This window comes from Gopherus flavomarginatus, chromosome 5 (assembly GCF_025201925.1).
Source record: "Gopherus flavomarginatus isolate rGopFla2 chromosome 5, rGopFla2.mat.asm, whole genome shotgun sequence".
In the NCBI taxonomy this organism is placed as follows: Eukaryota; Metazoa; Chordata; order Testudines; family Testudinidae; genus Gopherus; species Gopherus flavomarginatus.
In genome coordinates this window covers 140,747,285-140,765,936 of record NC_066621.1, presented here as the reverse complement: position 1 = coordinate 140,765,936, position 18,652 = coordinate 140,747,285, and the positions used below count along the sequence as shown (strand labels likewise).

Sequence of the window (18,652 nt, the reverse complement as noted above, 5' to 3'; positions counted from 1 at the left end):
GAGCTTTCACAAGGTCTAACCAGAAAATTATTGTTATACATTTAGAACTGTAAACAGAAAGTCTGATATATATTTTCCTCACACTAACAGAAGAAGAAAAAATCTTTAGCATCTAAGTGACCTGAAAGTTTAGACAGACAATAAAAGGAACAGTTATTTAGAGCTCTAAAGGCATAAAAATTATGACCTACAGCTATGCACAGCCAAGCATCACATCATGCGACAGTCTTAACTTTAGCTAGGAGCGCATCTGTAGTTGCTTCAGATATCATTGTTCATCTGATGATCAACAATACCTTTGGATGTATTTAGCAACAAGCATCTGAAATTGCTGCCATCTTTTTTTAAATTGCTGCCATAGGCAGAACTCAATTCAAAGGTAGGAGACCTTAATGGAGTCAGTGAAAAGTACTTGGTTGCCAATGCTAGGTCAACAGCATTTCTCTCTACTTTACAAGTTGAATTAATCTTAAAAACAGAAGGAATCGAAATCTCATGCTCATCCAGATAGTTATTCTTCCAAGCACAGTTTAAGTGAGTAAATGGAGAAACTCTTTTTCTTTCAATAGTGGTTACAGCTCGGAAACAGAATATGCTAGAATAAGAAGAGATCTCAATTCAAGCAAACTCAACCGCAACAACTTGTTCACAAACAAGTGCATCAAAGGTACAGTATGTTATTTTACCCAAGTTAGTGTACTGTTTTGTAATAGATGTGACAAGTTACACCTACATAATAAAAATATATAATTTAATCTATTTCTAGTACAGTTTTCCAAATGCTAATGTGTAAATAAGAAAATAAAATATAGGTATTGAATTTTAAAGAGTGAAAAATGTAGAATCACACTACCTAGCTCTAAAAATTGATCAACAACTGCTTAAGAATTGCTTTAACTGCAAGTTTACCATTTTGAACTTCATATATTAAAAGCATTTCAGGATGACAATTTATCAAATGATATTTTCTACTGAGGATGACAATTCAGTTTCAAAGTCTAGAAAATTTTAGTATGATTTAATGGTGCAGATAAAACAATTGAAGAGATAAACTGCTACAAGTCTCTTTCAATCTTTGTAAAAATTGTAACGTGTCAGATTTAATTTGAGTTTGGAGGCTTTGATCAGTAACTTCTTAAAGTGTGTTGCAAAATATTTTAATAATGAGCATATGCCAATCTATATCAATGCACCACATAAAGCATTCTGAATTTTCCATTAATCTTTTTCATGGAAAACAAACCTACAGTTTACAATACCAAGAACTATAATGTTCAATCTTCTCATAGCTAAAAAATGCCGCTTTTTGGTTGGATGAAATGGTCAAAAAATGAGTCCTACAAATCTGCACAATATCCTGGCTCAGAAGTAGTGACCAAGACCTTGCTGAGGGAATTGAAATGGCACCTGAAAGAGCGTGAAAGATTAGTACAAGAGATTGAAAATGAACAAAAAGTCCAGAAAAATGGTGTGGATTACAACTGGTTGAAGAACTACCAAAATCCGCAAGCCACAATCCCAGCTACTGAACAAAGGCAGCTTGAAGTCCTTTGTTCACAAATTCAACCTTGCCAAACTGGAACTGTTCTTAGCAGGTAACAATTTTTCTTTCTTATTATCAAACTAGAAATTGACAATTACAAAGTTGTTAAAATTTGGTTGTGTTTTTTCCCCAAAGTAACAATGATTAGGAATTTAAATGAAGACTTATTTGTACAGCTTCCTATAGCTTTTCTAGAAATAAAACTCTTTAATTTTATAACACAGTACACTGACTAAAGGTCTTCTATAATGCCTTTTTATTGCATTATCTTCGAAGTACCAGAGAGGTACACAATGCTTAGACATCTGACACCCATCATTTACCTGATGATCACAGAATTGAGTTAGAGTAACACATACAAGCCTCCAATCTCTTCACATTTTAAAGGGATTGCAATTAAGCATGTCTCAACATTTAGTTAAAACACATTAATAATTAACTTTTTCTATGCGATACTGTATATATAAATTCCCCAGATGATGTATTTTTATATATTTTCCAGGACTGTGCAGGAAGAACAGAACCTATGCTCCCTTTAAAGCCCAGAAAATACTTGAGGGCAAAGTCAGTTTGAATCAATTTACCAAGATGGCTTAATAAAAAAAAAAACCTACTATCCACTGATCTTAACAGTTGTACTGTATCCAAATACAATGTAGGAGCTTTTTTATTTTTCTCTTCTTTTTTTTTGGAAGAAAAGAAACAAGTGAGGCCAGAAAGTAGTTCTTTTCCCTAAAAAAGAGAAGAGAAGGAAAAGTGTGCTGGAATAGTTTTCAGCACTGACAAATTAGATTTCAATTCCTTTTTTGTTTCTAGATTTCGTGAAGTTTTGGCAGAAAATGATGTCTTACCTTGGGAAATAGTCTACATATTCAAGCAAGTTTTAAAAGATTTTCTAACTACTATTGAGAAGGAAAACCAACAAGACCAACTGGTAGATGTATGGAATACAAATTGCTCTGAACACTTCACAGTGCCTGGTGACAGCTCTAACAAATCGGACAAAGATGAAATTCCCACAGTTTCAAGTTACGTTGACAAAAATACACAGAGCATGTTTCCCACTTTTACTCACCGAATCTGGAATCTTCCATATTACTATCCATCAAGTTAAAATTTTTCTTCAGTTATCTGAATTCCCTTTTATCATCCCAATTCAGAGACATAAAAACGTATAGGAATAAGAAATATGACATGCTCCCCTTTGTTGCGACCTCCGAATTTTAAATCCCTATAGTCTCTATACATTTTAAAAACTTTAATTAAAATAATTACCCTTTTTACCATTACTATTCCAAGGATATTGTGTTTAAGAGAACCTTTTAATATAAAGAGATTAAAAATATATAACTGTAGATTTTTCCAAAAAGTGTTGAAATTATCCTGTTTGTACTGTACCTATAGCATCTACTGTAACAACCAATAGCCATTTTCCATATTTCAATATCCGATCACTGTGCAAAATGTTAGCAGGGACTTCTGTTCAGTAATCTACATAGTTTTTTGAGATTCTTCTAAGGAAATAATATACCGCGTCTGAGGTATGCTTTAAAACAGTAAACTATTTATTCAGTATAACCGAGGAGAAGTTCTGATGATGAAAACTATTTCACAAGTCCAACAAGAACTTGTAAAGGGAAAATAATCAAATGTTGTAACATTGTCTGTACTGTTTATGGTTAGTTTTTTGAACATGTTGCAATACTGCAAAGCTGCTCAAATGAAGAGAAAATCTGGATATTTAACTAGCTTTAGTGGCTGGTTCTCTCTCCTTGAAGAGATTTAGAGATACCTTTTTATTTCAAAATAAAAGTGGTTTTACTTCATCTCTTTGCTTTTCTTGGAAAAAGTTAATTATCAGGGCTGTAGAATAACTTTCAGTGATTTGGTATCTTACAGAATCAGCTTTCTGTAGTGGTGATTGAGTATGAAAATCTGTTCCAGAGGATATACATTACTTAGGCATTTGAAATTTAAAATAATAATAAAATTAAAAAACCACACACACATAAAAGTTGCTGCCCCAAGCCATCAATATGGGGTCATAATAAAGTTGTATTAGACCAGGGCTTGGCAACCTTTCAGAAGTGGTGTGCCGAGTCTTCATTTATTCACTCTAATTTAAGGTTTTGCATGCCAGTAATACATTTTATAGTTTTTAGAAGGTCTCTTTCTATAAGTCTATAATATACAACTAAACTATTGTTGTATGTCAAGTAAATAAGGTTTTTTAAATGTTTAAGAAGCTTAATTTAAAATTAAATTAAAATGCAGAGCCCCTCAGACCCAGGCAGTGAGAATGTCACTGAAAATCAGCTCGCATGCCGCCTTTGGCATGCATGCCATAGGTTGCCTACTCCTGTATTAGACTCAAGTGACATGTAGTAACTGTGGCCGCAACTGGCACAATTAGAGCAGAAAAATCAATGAACATGATGCAAAAACACACTTTTGCTGCAATTGTGAAAGGGTTAGATTTAACTCCCACCATCACAGAAGAAAGATTTCTGCACACTTTTGTTACACAAAAAGCTTCTTTCTCCAGATGTTCTTTCCTTTTGTTAGTCTGTCACATCATTAAAAAAAGAAAAATTGGCCTCAATTCTAAGTGTCTTTTCACAAAGGCACTATGGAGAAACACTTCCTCTGCTTATTCTCCTACTACAGTATACCAGTAAGACACTTCAATAGAGTTCCTCAACACGTAGAGAAAGGACAGCTGAAGCTTTGAGAGATATTCATCTATAGATTTCCAGATTAAAAAATAAAGGTTACAATGAAATTAAGGTTGAGTAGACAAAACAAGAACACATTCGAATTTTTAAAACACTAAACTTTGAAAAGCTTGGAAATACAAAGAACATTCCAAGTACGAAAAACTACCTGGAAAATAGACTCATGAGATAAAGGTCACTATCTTCTACCTTACCTTCATTTAGTGTTGGCAAGGCAGTCTCAAAAAAAAAAAAAATCTGAAAGTTTAGTTAAGCAAGAATTTGTTTTCCTAAGAGCTTATACTCTTATAACTGTCTATAACTCTAGACATGGATTAGTTTTCCATGCCCATAGGAATAGGCCCTCCCCTTACCTTCTGAGCTTTAGATTAGGCTTGAATAAAGGCTGGCAGTGGATGGGTCATTATTCAAAGTAAAAGCTGTTTCCCATGCTAATTTTCCCCTACTGTTACTCACACCTTCTTGTCAACTGTTGGAAATGGGCCAGCCTGATTATCACTACAAAAGTTTTTTTCTCCTGCTTATAATAGCTCACCTTAATTAATTACTCTCATTACAGCTGGTACGGCAACAGCCATTTTTTCATGTTCTCTGTGTATATATATCTTCCTGCTGTATTTTCCACTGCATGCATCCAATGAAGTTGGTTTTAGCCCACGAAAGCTTATGCTCGAATAAATTTGTTAGTCTCTAAGGTGCCACAAGTACTCCTGTTCTTTTTAGAATATTTAGTAACTCATTGGATAAGCTATGAAAAACACTGGGAAACGAGAGAGAACCCTCACAAGCATTCTAAAGCTCAGTGTGTATATCTATGCTACAACTAGCGGCAAGTCAGAGATGCAGACTCATGCTACAGCACTAAAACAGCTGCACTTGGGACTGAGCTGCAAGGTTTACACAGCTGTTTTTAGCACCATTGCACAAGCCCAGGTCTGTCGACCCAGGATGTGTAGACACACCCGGGGAGTGGGTGCCCAACGAGCTTACATCTCATAGTGGCAGCAGCCCTACAAAAAGCCTCTTGAAACTAATGAGCATATAAAGTAGGTCGAAAGAAACGGAGTGAACACCCTCTTGATTAATTACTCTAGCCTCACCATCATGCAACACTCAGGTCTGCAGAAGTAGAGTTCCTTTCCTACAAGTCTCAGGAAGTCCATAGGGAGCGATGACTGTGTGAGAACCATAGGCGTCGACTCCATGGGTGCTTTGGGGTTGGAAAAAAATTGGTGGGTGCTCAGCACCCACTGGCAGCTCCCCTCCCCACCCCGCCCCTGGCTCCAGCTCACCTCCACTGTGTCCTGCTTCTCCCTCTCCCTCCCAGCGCTTGCACCGCAAAACAGCTGATTTGCGGGGCAGGAAGGGAGGTGGGAGGAGGGGGAACGTGGCACGTTGGGGGAAGAGGCAGGGCCGGGGCAGGGATTTGGGGAAGGGAACCAATAGATAGAGGCAGGGAGGGGGCAGAGTTAGGGCAGGGACTTTGGGGATGGGGTTGGAATGGGGGCAGGCTAGGAGGAAAGGGTGGAGTTGGGGTGGGGCCAGGGACAGGGGGGAGCCACAGGCTCCTACCAGCACTGGAGAAAGTTGGTACCTAGGGTGAGAACAGGGACACTTTGGTGGGAAGAAGTGAAAGGGGCATATACCATGATTCCCGAGACCTAAGAGAGGGGATTAACCTGCTGAGCTTTTTGAATAACATTTTTTTCATTGTCAAATGTCCCAAATGACCAAGAAGTTATACTTTGAGCTCTCTCTCTGCAAAAGAATGTGAAAAGTAATTGAATGTTTATAATTCCAGGACTCAGACATGCTATATTAAGCATTCCAGAGTTGACACATTCTGGTGCAGCTCCAAAAAACACAAAGTTAATTTTTTTAAGACAATGAAAATTTTGGTCATATGCACTAGATCTCTGCTATGGGAGTCCACTTAAGTAGTAGTATCTTTCTATTTTGCCATTTTCTAATTTAAAAAGGTAAAGGAGTTGTGAAACTACTTCCTTCTAAGGTCAGAGAATCAAGGCTGAAAAATCAGTGACTTAGTGGTCAAAGCACCACTCTGCTGCAATATAGAAATAACATGGGCTTCCAAAGAAGGCTAGCCTCAAACAATATGAGATGATCAAACAGCAGAGTATTTACAGTTAGACATAGAGATTTATGAGTACAGTATACTCCCAATTATCTGAACAGCATAAGGGACAGAGATTTTATTCAGATAATTGGGAGTTTGGATAACTGCAGGAATGGCAACAAACCCTTTGCAGCTCCGCTGTCATGACCCTGCTCACTGACTCCTGTAAGACCAGGCTGCAGAGGGCTCCCTTTGCTGCCGCTTCTAAGCCCAGTGTGTGATGGCATGGCTGCAGTTCTGGAGGAGCACAGACGCATCCCCGAGCCAGGGCTCTGCTCTGCCAAGTCCACGCCTTCCTTGAACCTGGAGCCTTCAAGGATCGGGCGTGACCAGCACTGTGGCAGCACAGAAAGTCCTCTGCAGCTCCTCTGTCACAGCCCTGCTCACTCACTCCCACGACATCAGAGCTGCAGAGCACTCCCTGTGCTGCTGCAGAAGCCATTCAGTTGCAGGCTGGCTGGCTTCCCCCACAGCTGGGGAGATAGGCTCATCCTCCTCCTCCTCACAGTCCTGGCCAGGGGTACCTACTCTCTATTATCCAAATCTCCACGTTATCTGAATCCCTTCTTTGCCCCCAACACTCCTCCCAACTCAAGAACTTCACTCTGTCTTAGCTCCCACCTCATGGCTACGTTTCTCAGATGTGTGCCTGTCTCGGCTCAAGACAGTCTTGTCCCAGTATTAGCCCGCACTGCTGGCAAGGCTCCAGCGCTCTCCCGGTTCAAGCCCCGCCTTCCCTGCCGCCGCTCAGGAGCCTCAGGGGGCCAAAGGTACCAGGCAGAGGGAGCTTCCTATTGCCGCTAATCCCCAGGCCGCTCCCCACCACCTCCCCGCCCAAGGAAAGCGCCGCTGCAGTGGGGCCGGCCACAGCTGGGGCCCGCTCCAGATCCGTGTCAAAGGCAGGAGGAATAATCCCGGCCCGGCCCACTACACCGCTCCCCTCCCCGGGCGGCTCCCACGCTCACCTGGCGGCGGCGGGAGGCTCCGACGCGGCTGGCCCGGCACCGCGGCGCGGGGCGGGCCAGGCGGCCTGAGGCTCACCGCCCAGTAACTCGACGTTGGTGACAGCCTTGCCGAGAGTGAACCAGTCAGTGATCTGCTCGAGGGTGAGCTTCCGCAGCATGGCGGCGCCGGGGCCGTAAAGCACCGGGCTAGAGGCTTCCCCCGCGGCAGTCGATCGGACCAGAACCCCTTACGCCGCCACGTGCATCCCGCGCGCTCGGCTGGCCCCGCCCCCTAGCCACGTGTTCACGCTGCGCAGCCGGGGATGGGACTGGAGCTGCTCGGTTCACTGCACTGCTTTGCGCGAAGTTCCCTTCGCAGCTCTCTTTGGTCCTTCCAATTCCTTCGTGCAGTACTATGGATAACCCCCCACTACAGCCTCCCCTCCTCCCACATCTAGTAGGGTACCAACTGCACCCTTTCCTTCCTGCATCCCTGCCAATGTCTCCCACATCCCAGGGTAACGCACCTCTCCCTCCCTGAATCCCAGCTACTCTCAGCAAATCCCCCTAGCATCCCTGTGAACAATAGCATCCACGTGTAACCACTCCCATAGGTTATACACACACCATAACCCGTATGACTCCCACCTGGCAAATCCCGCTGCCTGCCTCTAAAATAAGCCATGCCCCAGATTGCATGGTTATACTCCTACTCGCAGGAGCCACTGTGGAGGGGGCTAAGGGCTGTGGGGGTTACTCTCCATTGGGGCAGTGCAGGGGGGATATTGTGCTGGGTTGAAGTCACACTGAAGGAACAGCTTTCAGAGTAGCAGCCATGTTAGCCTGTATCTGCAAAAAGAACAGGAGTAATTGTGGCACCTTAGAGACTAACAAATTTGTTTGAGCATAAGCTTTCATGGGCTATGGGACACTTCATCAGATCCATGCAGTGGAAAATACAGTAGAAAGATATATATACACACAGAGAACATGAAAAAGTGAAAGTAGCCATACCAACTGTAAGAGGCTAATTAAGATTAGCTATTATCAGCAGGAGAAAAAAATTGTAATGCTAATCAAGATGGCCCATTCTAGACAGCTGACAAGAAGGTGTGAGGATACTTAACATGGGGAAATAGGTTCAATATATGTAATGACCCAACCACTGGATATCCTCACACCTTCTTGTCAACTGTCTAAAATGGGCCATCTTGAGTATCGCTACAAAAGTTTTTTTCTCCTGTTGATAATAGCTCATCTTAATTAGCCTCTTACAGTTGGTATGGCTACTATATGTTCCATTCTATGCATCTGATGACGTGGGCTATAGCCCACAAAAGCGTATGCTGAAATAAATTTATCAGTCTCTAAAGTACCACAAGTACTCCTGTTCTTTTTTTAAGGAACAGCTGAGTGTGCTCCCTCCCCCCACCAAAGGGGCATAGGGCAAGGGCAGAGCCCTAAGCTAGCTTCTCCTCTGGAGGGGGATCTCTTTTCCTCAGCAGGGGGAGCAATAGCGGGCATAGTGCAGAGCGGGCTTTTCCGCAGTAGCGGGTGCCGTGGGGATGGCAGGGCATCGATCGGGCTTTTTGGCAATTGGCATGAGGCTGATCGGGTTTCTCCGGGCAGGGCACGCAATAGGAAACAGGGCGTTGAGAAGCGCGGCTTCCCTAGCACGGGTGCAGTGGGGGAGGGAAGGTCACTGACTAGGTTGCATGGTGAGAGAAAGGCGCTGCGGGGCCCTTGCCAGCAGGGGGCGCTGAGGCGAGGGAAGCAGGGCCTACTGGGCTGCTTGTCGCTCCCGCTCCTCTCTGGTCTAGGGGGAGGGGCGCCGCTGGAGACATTCTAGCCTCTCTTCTTGTTGGTGGTTCTTTTCCCAGCGTCCCGCGCGCGGCGGCAGCGGCAGTTCCATTCCGTGACCTTCGCCAACGGCCCGTGTGTCACTGGCTCCAAGGTGGGTTCGGCCCGGTTCGTCCTGCTGAGGGAGCTTCGGGAAGGCGGGTTCCCCTGGGTCTGCCGCGAGCGCGGGCTGCGGCCTTCCTCGGGCGCTGTAGGCCCGCGGGATTCATGCCGGAGACGGGCTGCTAAGAAGCCCGGGGGGAGCGGGGAGAGGAGAGGAGCCGGCCCGGCCCGGGACGGCAGCTGAGGAGGAAATCCAGGGGCTGCGCCCTGGCGATGCCGGGGGAGGGAGAGCGCGGAGATCGGTCTCGTCGGAGCCTGCCCTGCCTCTCTCTGGGGGGCAGTCTCGGGGTTCCCTCCGTGGTGATGCACGTTCCGCCTCAAAGGTGGGTGGATGGATGGCAGGCACGTCATGGTGGGTGAGTCCTTCGCAAAGGCTTTCTCTGCCAGAAGCTGATGTAAAAGAGGGGTCAATACCTTGTAGGATGCCCGGATTTCGTCCCCTCCCCCCGCAGTAGCTGAAGGGTGCTGAGCTTTTTAGTGTGTTTATTTAGTGGGGATTTCATTTTAGCCTATTGTTAATGCAATACAATTTAGTTGATAGTGGGAGAAAAAGCATTTTGTCCATATATGTTCCTTTTTTTCCCGTTTACGTCACAGTTTCCTGTTTCTTTGATAGGTATATGTATCTGTTAGTCTGCATTGCCTCCTAACCCTTGTTCTAAGTAGAAGCCATTTGAAATGCATGAAATCTTTCTCGTGGTTCTGAATGGCAGCAGTGAAAACGCAACACTGTGGTTTTTTTTCTTCATTCTGCTTCATATCAGGAAAGGTAACAGGTGTAATAGAGTTGTCATCCAGGGAAGACAACATTGCATTGCTGTATATTGAGAAGTTTTTCACAGAAGGGTTAAATGTCCTTTTAAGTGAAAGCCTACATATTGCCTATTTGTGGATGCATAGTGCTTTGGAGCTCTAGTAATGGACCAGGACAACGTTTTGTTTGGCACTGTAAGCAAACAACAGAAAGAAAGATGGTCTCTGCTTGAAAGATGACATTAGTTTCACTTCCTTTTCCCCTTCTGCCCCTCTCTCTCCACACACATGGCAGGAGGAGACTCCTATTTACTATTAGCAAATAGGTCAGTGGAACCTGGACCTGAAGTCCCTTGCAGACTCTGTCCTTCCTTCTTACAGTTTTGCAGTGTTCTAGCTGCTGTCCTTTATCCACATGTGGTTGGTTTAGATATGCTGTGTGTGTAGTTTGTTAAATGCTTTAGGTTTCTCAAGGTAAAATGTTACAGAAATGTAAAGTATTATACAGTGTGGTGCTCTTACATATACTCTCATGTCTTTTGGAATGTTGAGAAGAAGTTATATTAAAATATCTCAAGTTTTTCACAAAAATACTTGTAAATACCAAATCTATGGGCATACAGAAATAAAACATGTTGAAAGATTGCTTGATGCTTGGCCATGTGTCAAAGATAGTGTACTTGGAGTAATGGTGTTAATTTTAATCACCTCTGAACTGTCTGTCAAATGGTATTTTTAGCAGCCTCATAAAACTATATATTCTGCTTTTCTGAGTAAAGGTGAACATGCCGTGTTGGGAGAGGAAATGGTAGACTCTTAATTAAATGTATTTATTTATTAAATAAAGCTCAGTAGAACAGGGATGGGCATCTGTTGTTCTGGACCATGTTCTTGCTCTATCTCCCCTCTCGACTATTTTAAAGTAAATCTAGGTAAGACTCTTTTCTCTTTAATTTTGGCTTGGGGTAAGGGGAGGAAGGGCATCTTGATTATTGTTAATTTAAAATTACTTCCTCCCAGTCCCCCAAAAATCCTTGTTACCTAGATGTAACAATATTACAGTATAGAAAAATGAGGGTGTAAGGAGCATTTTCACCTTTAGGGCCTTGTCTTCACTAGTCTTTTACCTTGAGTTAGCTAATTTGAATTAAGAACACACCTCTTTTCCCTGTGAAGACAAATACATTGTGACACATGATGGCTATTAGGTGGCCTGTGCGAAATATTTAGTCTCAGTCCAGTGTCTAGTGATAAGATGTCTGTTACAAACATTGCCACAGTATAGAGTGGATTTTCTGTAAATTTGCAATTCTGCAAATTCACTAATTAGTTTAACGTTCATTTTAAAATGTGTCCTTTAAGAAATGTAGCATGTTAATATTTTCTTTGTTCTAAACAGGCCCACCAACAGAAATTCTGGGCCCCAGGGCTAGGGCTGTCCCTAGAGCCGCTGGGGCCTGGGGCAGAAATGATGTATCTGTCACTTCCGGGACCACTCACGCCAGTCCGCAGGGCCTGATGTGGTCTCATGTGCCTAGGCACCCTGTAGCCCACCCAGACAATCTAAAAGGGCCCGGGGCATCTGGCCACCACCACTACCACAGCAGCAGCTGGGGGCCCCCAGGCCTCTGGGCAATTTCCCTTTCCCTCCCCCTCCATCAGTGGGCCTGGTTCCAATGAGTCTGATCTTAATCAAGGAATAAAACTCTTCAAATTTTCCAAGTAATTAAAATTCATTGTAATCTGTACATAAGTTATATTTGAAGAAACTAGATATGAAGAAATAAGATATGTTAGCAATTATGGTATCTAGTTACGATTACATAGCCTATTGATAGTATCAGATCAAAAGTTCAGATAACTTCTAAATGGTATAATTGTGATATCAGAGGTAACTCAATGAATCACCCTTTGTCTAATTTGTATGCAACAATTCTGTTGGTTGCAGTGAGTCGTGAGCAGCCTTAGGATGAGTGGATATGTGTCGAGAGTTCTCAGTGGTAGATTACTTGACTCATTATCCTTATTCATCATTCTTTTTATTGTGGTATCACCCAGCAACCCCTTGTAACCTTAACTCTGAATTTTCTGGGTTTTTAATGCTTGGTTTGGGGATAATAACTACATCGGTCTACTGTTTTTTACCTTTGGTGTTGCTATTTACTCTTGACCTTGATTCCATTTAATACAATTTTTTGGTTTGGCAATAGAGAACTTCAGTTCCCAGGGGTATGTATGTATGTGCACTTTTCACAAGCATTCAATTAATATAATACATTTTAAAATAAAAACAGGAAATCAAATTAAATTCAGCGTAGGGATAGGGATGTAAAAGTTTAACTGGTTAACCGATAAGCATCAGTCTTATTGGTTTCGGTTAACAATTAAACTCTGCTGCCACCCTGCATCCTGTGTCTGGGACTCCGCTGCCAGCATGCAGCCAGGACCCCAAGTGCAAGGCCAGGACCCTGGGCACAGGACCGGCAGCGGGGGCCCCATGTAAAACATGGGGGTGCTGCAGCACCCCTTGCACCCATAGTTCCCCTCCATATGAACTGCTTAATGGTTAACCATTTAACTGATAGAATTTTAATAGGTTAAACAGTTACCATTTTAAAACCCTATTTATGGATACAATTAAATGTTTCCTTTAAATATAAAGTTCCTTATTTATTTTGTCCTGATTCAAGTACAATCAAGAACAAATCCTTTCTTTATTCATGTAAAACATCAGGTGAGGATGTAATAGCAAAATTCATCTTCATGACCATTTTTTTTTATAACTTTCAGATGTTACAATATTTTACTAAGACGTGGCGCAACATGAGGATTTACTACACTACGGTTTACCAGGAAATATGGGTTGGGTTGGCCGTAACCTCCTATGCCTATTACAAACTTTCCTTTGGTCGTAAGTTACATTGTTTCAATCTTAGCTTTAGTGTACTTTCTTTGAAACCTTTGTTGTAAATAAAACTGTTGAAATTAATTGGAAATGCCCAAATATTTTATTTAAAAGTATCAGCAGTTGCTTTATCACCTCACTAAGGCCAGACACTAGAAAAGGTTTACTGGGAAAGCTATACTAGCAAACCCTCCTCATGCAGATAGAGCTTATATCAGCAAAAAGAGTGCTTTTGCCATTATAGCTTATACTGGTTCCCAAAATGAAATAAACTAAAAAAGCAAAAGCACTTCTGTGCCACTACACCTGTATCTACACTAGGGCTTTTGCTGGTATAGAAATGTCTCTAAAAAATTACACTTCTAATCAACATTACTGTTTTAAGTCAAAGTTTATTTACTCCTGCAACTTCATCTTGAATGGCAAGTGCCTTAAAGGTTAAAACTGGGATTTTTTTTTTTAATAAAAAAAGGTTTAGTAGTTTGACTTTTTTTTTTTTTTAAATCTGAAAACCAATGGAACTTTGAGTGTACTAATTAGTGCTGTCATGCAATTAAAAAAATTAATTGCAATTAATCACGCCATTAATCACACTGTTAAACAATAATAGAATACTATTTATTTAAATATTTTTGGATGTTTTCTACACTTTCAAATATATTGATTTCAGTTACAACACAGAATACAAAGTGTACAGTGCTCACTTTATATTTATTTTTGATTACAAGTATTTGCACTGTAAAAAAACAAATAGTATTTTTCAATTCACCTAATGCAAGTACTGTAGTGAAAGCTCTTTATCATGAAAGTTGAACTTACAAATGTAGAATTATGTACCAAAAAAACTGCATTCAAAAATAAAACTCTAAAAATTTTAGAGCCAGTAAGTCACTCAGTCCTACTCCTTGTTCACAATGTCACCTGAAAGTGAGAACAGGCGTTCGCATGGCACTCTTGTAGCCAGCGTCACAAGATATTTACATGCCAGATGCGCTCAAGATTCATACGTCCATTCATGTTTCAAACTCCATTCCAGGGAATGTAAGTCCATGCTGATGATGAGTTCTGCTCAATAACAATCCAAAGTAGTGCGGACCGATGCATATGCATTTTCATCATCTGAGTCGGAAGCCACCAGCTGAAGGTTGATTTTCTTTTTTGGTGGTTCGGGTTCTGTAGTTTCCGCATTGGATTGTTGCTCTTTTAAGACTTCTGAAAGCATGCTCCACACCTTGTCCCTCTCAGATTCTGGAAGGCACTTCAGATTCTTAAATCTTGGGTTGAGTGCTGTAGCTATCTTTAGAACTCTCACATTGGTATCTTGTTTGCATTTTTCTTTGCATCATCTCTGCAGTGTTAAATGTTCTTAAAATGAATGTGTGCTGAGGCATCATCCGAGACTGCTATAACATGAAATATATGGCAGAATGCAGGTAAAGCGGATCAGGGGACATACAATTCTCCCCCAAGGAGTTCTGTCACAAATTTAAGTAATGCATTATTTTTTTAACCATCATCAGCATGGAAGCATGTCCTCTGGAATGGTGGCCGAAGCGTGAAGGAGCATATGAATGTGTAGGATATCTGGCACGTAATTACCTTGCAATGCCAATTACAAAAGTGCCATGCAAATGCCTGTTCTCAATTTCTGGTGACGTAAGTAAGAAGAAGGCAGCATTATCTCCTGTAAATGTAAACAGACTTGTTTGTCTTCGCGATTGGCTAAACAAGTAAGACTGAGTGGACTTGTAGGCTCTGAAGTTTTACATTGTTTTGTTTTTGAGTGCAGTTACATAACAAAAAAAAAACACTACATTTGTAAGTTGCACTTTCACAATAAAGAGATTGCACTACAGTACAGTAACTCATCACTTAACCTTGTAGTTATGTTCCTGAAAAATGCAACTTTAAGTGAAATGATGTTAAGTGAATCCAGTTTCCCTATAGGAATTAATAGAGATGGGGGGACAGGGGGTTGGTTCCAGGGACATTTTTTTCACCAAAGACTATATGTATGTGTGTGTGTATTAAACAAACAGTTTAATACTGTACACAGCAATGATGATTGTGAAGCTTGGGTGAGGTCAGAGGGTGGGATATTTCCCAGGCAATGCCTTACTGCTAGTTCATCATTTAGCAATCAGCTGAGCCCTTGAGGATTAACATGTTGTTAATGTAGCCTCACACTCTACAAGGCAGAACAAATGGAGGGAGGTGAGACAACATGGCAGACAGAGACGTACACCCTGGTTCCAAGCCCCCACCAGCTAGCTCCAACAGGCTGCACTTTCTGCAAGCAGTGGACAAAGCAGGCAGTTGCCAAACAACATTATAAGAGAGCATTGTGCAACTTGAAACAAGAATGTTCCCTAATTGATCAGCAACATAACACCGAGACAACTTTAAGTGAGGAGTTACTGTACTTGTATGAGTGAATTGAAAAATACTCTTTCTTTACAAATATTTGCACTGTAAAAATTATAAATCAAAAATAATATACACTTTGATTTAAATTACAACACAGAATACAATATATATGAACATGTAGAATAACATCCAAAATATTTAATATATTTAAATTGATATTCTGTTTAACAGTGCAATTAAAACTGCAATTAATCACGAATAATTTTTTTTAGTTAATTGCATGAGTTACCTCTGATTAATTGACAGCCCTACTACTAATGAATTTGGTATATTTTGGGCCAGGAGTATTCACCTCCAGTATCACAGCAGATGTTTTGAACAAATGGTAATTTGGTGCTGTTGAAGCAAATTTCACAGAAAAACTGTGGTTTTGCAAACCACTGTGAGGTGTCATATTAAAGGTACACATTTTTACATGCTAGATCCTGGAGACTGGCCAAAATGCACCCAGCACTATGCAGGAGGGGAGGGAGAGCTCAGTGGTTTGAGCATTGGCCAGCTAAACCCAGAGTTGTGAGTCCAGTCCTTGAGGGGGCCATTTAGGGGTCTGGGGCAAAATCAGTACTTGGTCCTGCTAGTGAAGGCAGGGGCTGGACTCAATGACCTTTCAGGGTCCCTTCCAGTTCTGAGAGATAGGTATATCTCCATATATTTTTTACAAAGTTGGTTTAAGCTCACCTTTGCACTTCCCTAATTTTCAGTCTGGTCTGTTTTGCTGGCCCCCTAAAGACTGCTCTTTTGCCCACTGCTAATAGCCATAAAGGGCTAGAAACTGCTGACAAGGACTGGCAGAGCATAGAGGATATCTGACCATGGCTCCATTCCTGCTGAAGTTAGAGTGCAGTAGGCACTACTATGCTGGTTTTACACTGCTAGCTCTATACCAGGGATCGGCAATCTTTGGCACACGGCCTGTCAGGGAAATCCTCTGGCGGGCCAGGACAGTTTTTTTACCTGCAGTGTCCGCAGGTTCGGCTGATACCAGTTCCCACTGGCTGTGGTTCACTGTTCCAGGCCAATGGGGGCTGTGAGAAGTGGCAGCCAGCACATCCCTCGGCCGATGCCGCTTCCCGCAGCCCCCATTGGCCTGGAATGGCGAACTGCAGCCAATGGGAGCTGCAATTGGTCGAACCTGCGGACGCTGCAGGTAAACCAGCCAGGCCTGCCAATGGATTTCCCTGGTGGGCTGCATACCAAAGGTTGCCGATCCCTGCTCTATGCCTTTGCTCTAGGAAAATCTTCCTGTGGCCAGGTAAACCAACGGTATGGCTCAAAATAATCGTGTCAACAGAGAATCTAGATAAATATCTCTAAATGTACAGGATATGATTATACAAACTTGTGCGATCTTCTCCCCTGGGTAACTTGTGAACTTACAGTTAGAAGTCTTAATGTGTATAAATATATATCTTTAAAAGCCTTATAGCCTTAATTTGTGGTCCCCGTAATTCTTCCAAAAACTCTCCTTGCATCTCAGGTTTAACAGCATGCTATAATGAGATCTTATAACACTTTATTACATTTATAAAAAAAATTACAGTAATACCGATTTTTTTTTAAACAGCTTGTTTTGATAGTTATTTTAACAAAATATATTTTGCAGTATGCTTAACTTTTCAGAACGTGTAAATTTCCTGTCATCACTGCAAATTGGTTCAAGTTTGGTTGCATACTAGTTTTTCAGGAGCTTAAAACTTGAAAATGAAAGTGAAAAATGCAAAGCTAAATTTTGAACATTTCAATTTTTCTTCTGTTTCTAGGTAAAAAAGCAGTGGCAAACAGTAAGTATTTGTGTTATACAGCAGAGTATTCTGTAGTTTATTTTAACCATGCATGAGATTTAAAGCAAATAGACCAACATATTAATTTTAATTTAGTTTGTTTTATATTATGATATTGCAAAGTAGATCTTAGAGGGAACCTTCAGTTTTTGTTATAGTTCTCTCTATTACTCTGATATCATTGTCAGAGTGTTTACAACCCTGGTGACATAGCTGTTGCTCCACTTTCCATTGATACTTTTTCCTTTGTGTAATAAACTAAGTTAATCTCTGCCTCAGAACAGTAGTGGTAGTTCAGGAAAGTAAATTTTTAAAAAAGAGTTCTAAAATATGTATTTTATGGGCTTAACCATTTTATAGAGTTTTTTTTTTTTTTTTTTAATCTAACCAGGTAGACCTTATGTTTAACTAGGTTACCATTTTTAGCTATCAACAAACTAATTCATTTTAACATTATTTTTTGTAAAAGTGTAATATGCAATCCTTAAGATTAAGTATCATTGCTTGTGACTATTTTAAAGTCATAATTTTCTTATTTCTCCTCCACTAAAGCAATTGTCCTATTTCAATTCTGACTGAAAAGATAGACAATTCACTTGCTCCAAATTGAGTCAATTTTGTACATAAAGACATGTTATCTAACTTTACAGGTAAAATGAAAATACCTCCCATTGCACTGTACTGCAATAACTATTTACCGCACATAAATATATCCTGAATTTAGAGAGAACTTTTTCCCCCATTAAATCAAATTTAACCAATAATATTGATTATGTAAATGTTAAAATATTAGGCTACCCTTGTAGATATGAAGAATTTTCAAATATTTTGAGGTACTGATTCATCTAATTTTTGCATAGTCATAGCTGTGGATACTTAACTGTATCTGTTAACTGTGTATCTAAATTGTGTGCTTGTTTCAGAATCTTCTGTTTCTGGCCATCATTAAATGGCTCTTCATTGAGTATGCATTCCATGACTTGTCATCTCTGCTGTAAATGAAGCAAGCTACCATCACAGGGAAGTTAATTGGACCGCATAAGCATTGTACAATTCTACAACTGTATATAATCCACTGTACTACATAGGAGGAATAAATGTGTTGAGCAAGAAGTATTCTGGAGTGTATTTTAATACTCTAACTTAAATTTAAGAACATTGTCAACATCTTTTTGCTCTGTACAGTTTCATAAGAACTTTCATGTTACCACAAACTGCATCAAAGGAGCACATTGAAGTAAATAATATGTTGCTAAACTAAATATATCATAGTAGAACAGGTCGGAACTTAAGAACAAACATCTTGGTTGAATTTTTGACTTTTAAAAAAAAAATGTTGTCATAATATCTTAATGTATTCAACATTTTCCATGTGTGAATTTTTATTGCTACTGTGCAACCTCTGATTGATCAGCTTAGTTGTATGGTGGGATATTTTTCAAAGTTAGGATGCAACTTTAAAAAA

The 18,652-nt window shown here is 40.8% G+C and overlaps 2 protein-coding genes and 1 long non-coding RNA gene across 3 annotated transcripts in view; 2 read left to right on the top strand and 1 right to left on the bottom strand.

Annotated features, from left to right (window-relative positions):
* Positions 1 to 7,589, bottom strand: part of TDRD9 (tudor domain containing 9) — a 150,380-nt gene extending 142,791 nt beyond the window's left edge. Inside the window, 1 exon segment of the mRNA XM_050954259.1 lies at positions 7,375 to 7,589. Within this exon segment, the coding sequence (XP_050810216.1) occupies positions 7,375 to 7,538 (164 nt within the window). The 5' untranslated portion in view covers positions 7,539 to 7,589.
* Positions 1,297 to 2,657, top strand: RD3L (RD3 like). The gene is made up of 2 exons (XM_050954255.1): positions 1,297 to 1,595; positions 2,360 to 2,657. Exons 1-2 carry the CDS (start codon positions 1,297 to 1,299, stop codon positions 2,655 to 2,657), a joined length of 597 nt encoding a protein of 198 aa, XP_050810212.1.
* A 1,600-nt stretch (positions 7,590 to 9,189) lies between the features above and the next one.
* Positions 9,190 to 18,300, top strand: LOC127051655 (uncharacterized). The gene is made up of 4 exons (XR_007774563.1): positions 9,190 to 9,313; positions 12,865 to 12,985; positions 17,167 to 17,187; positions 18,111 to 18,300. It is a non-coding gene; the product is annotated as an uncharacterized LOC127051655 (long non-coding RNA).
* Positions 18,301 to 18,652: the final 352 nt, after the last annotated feature.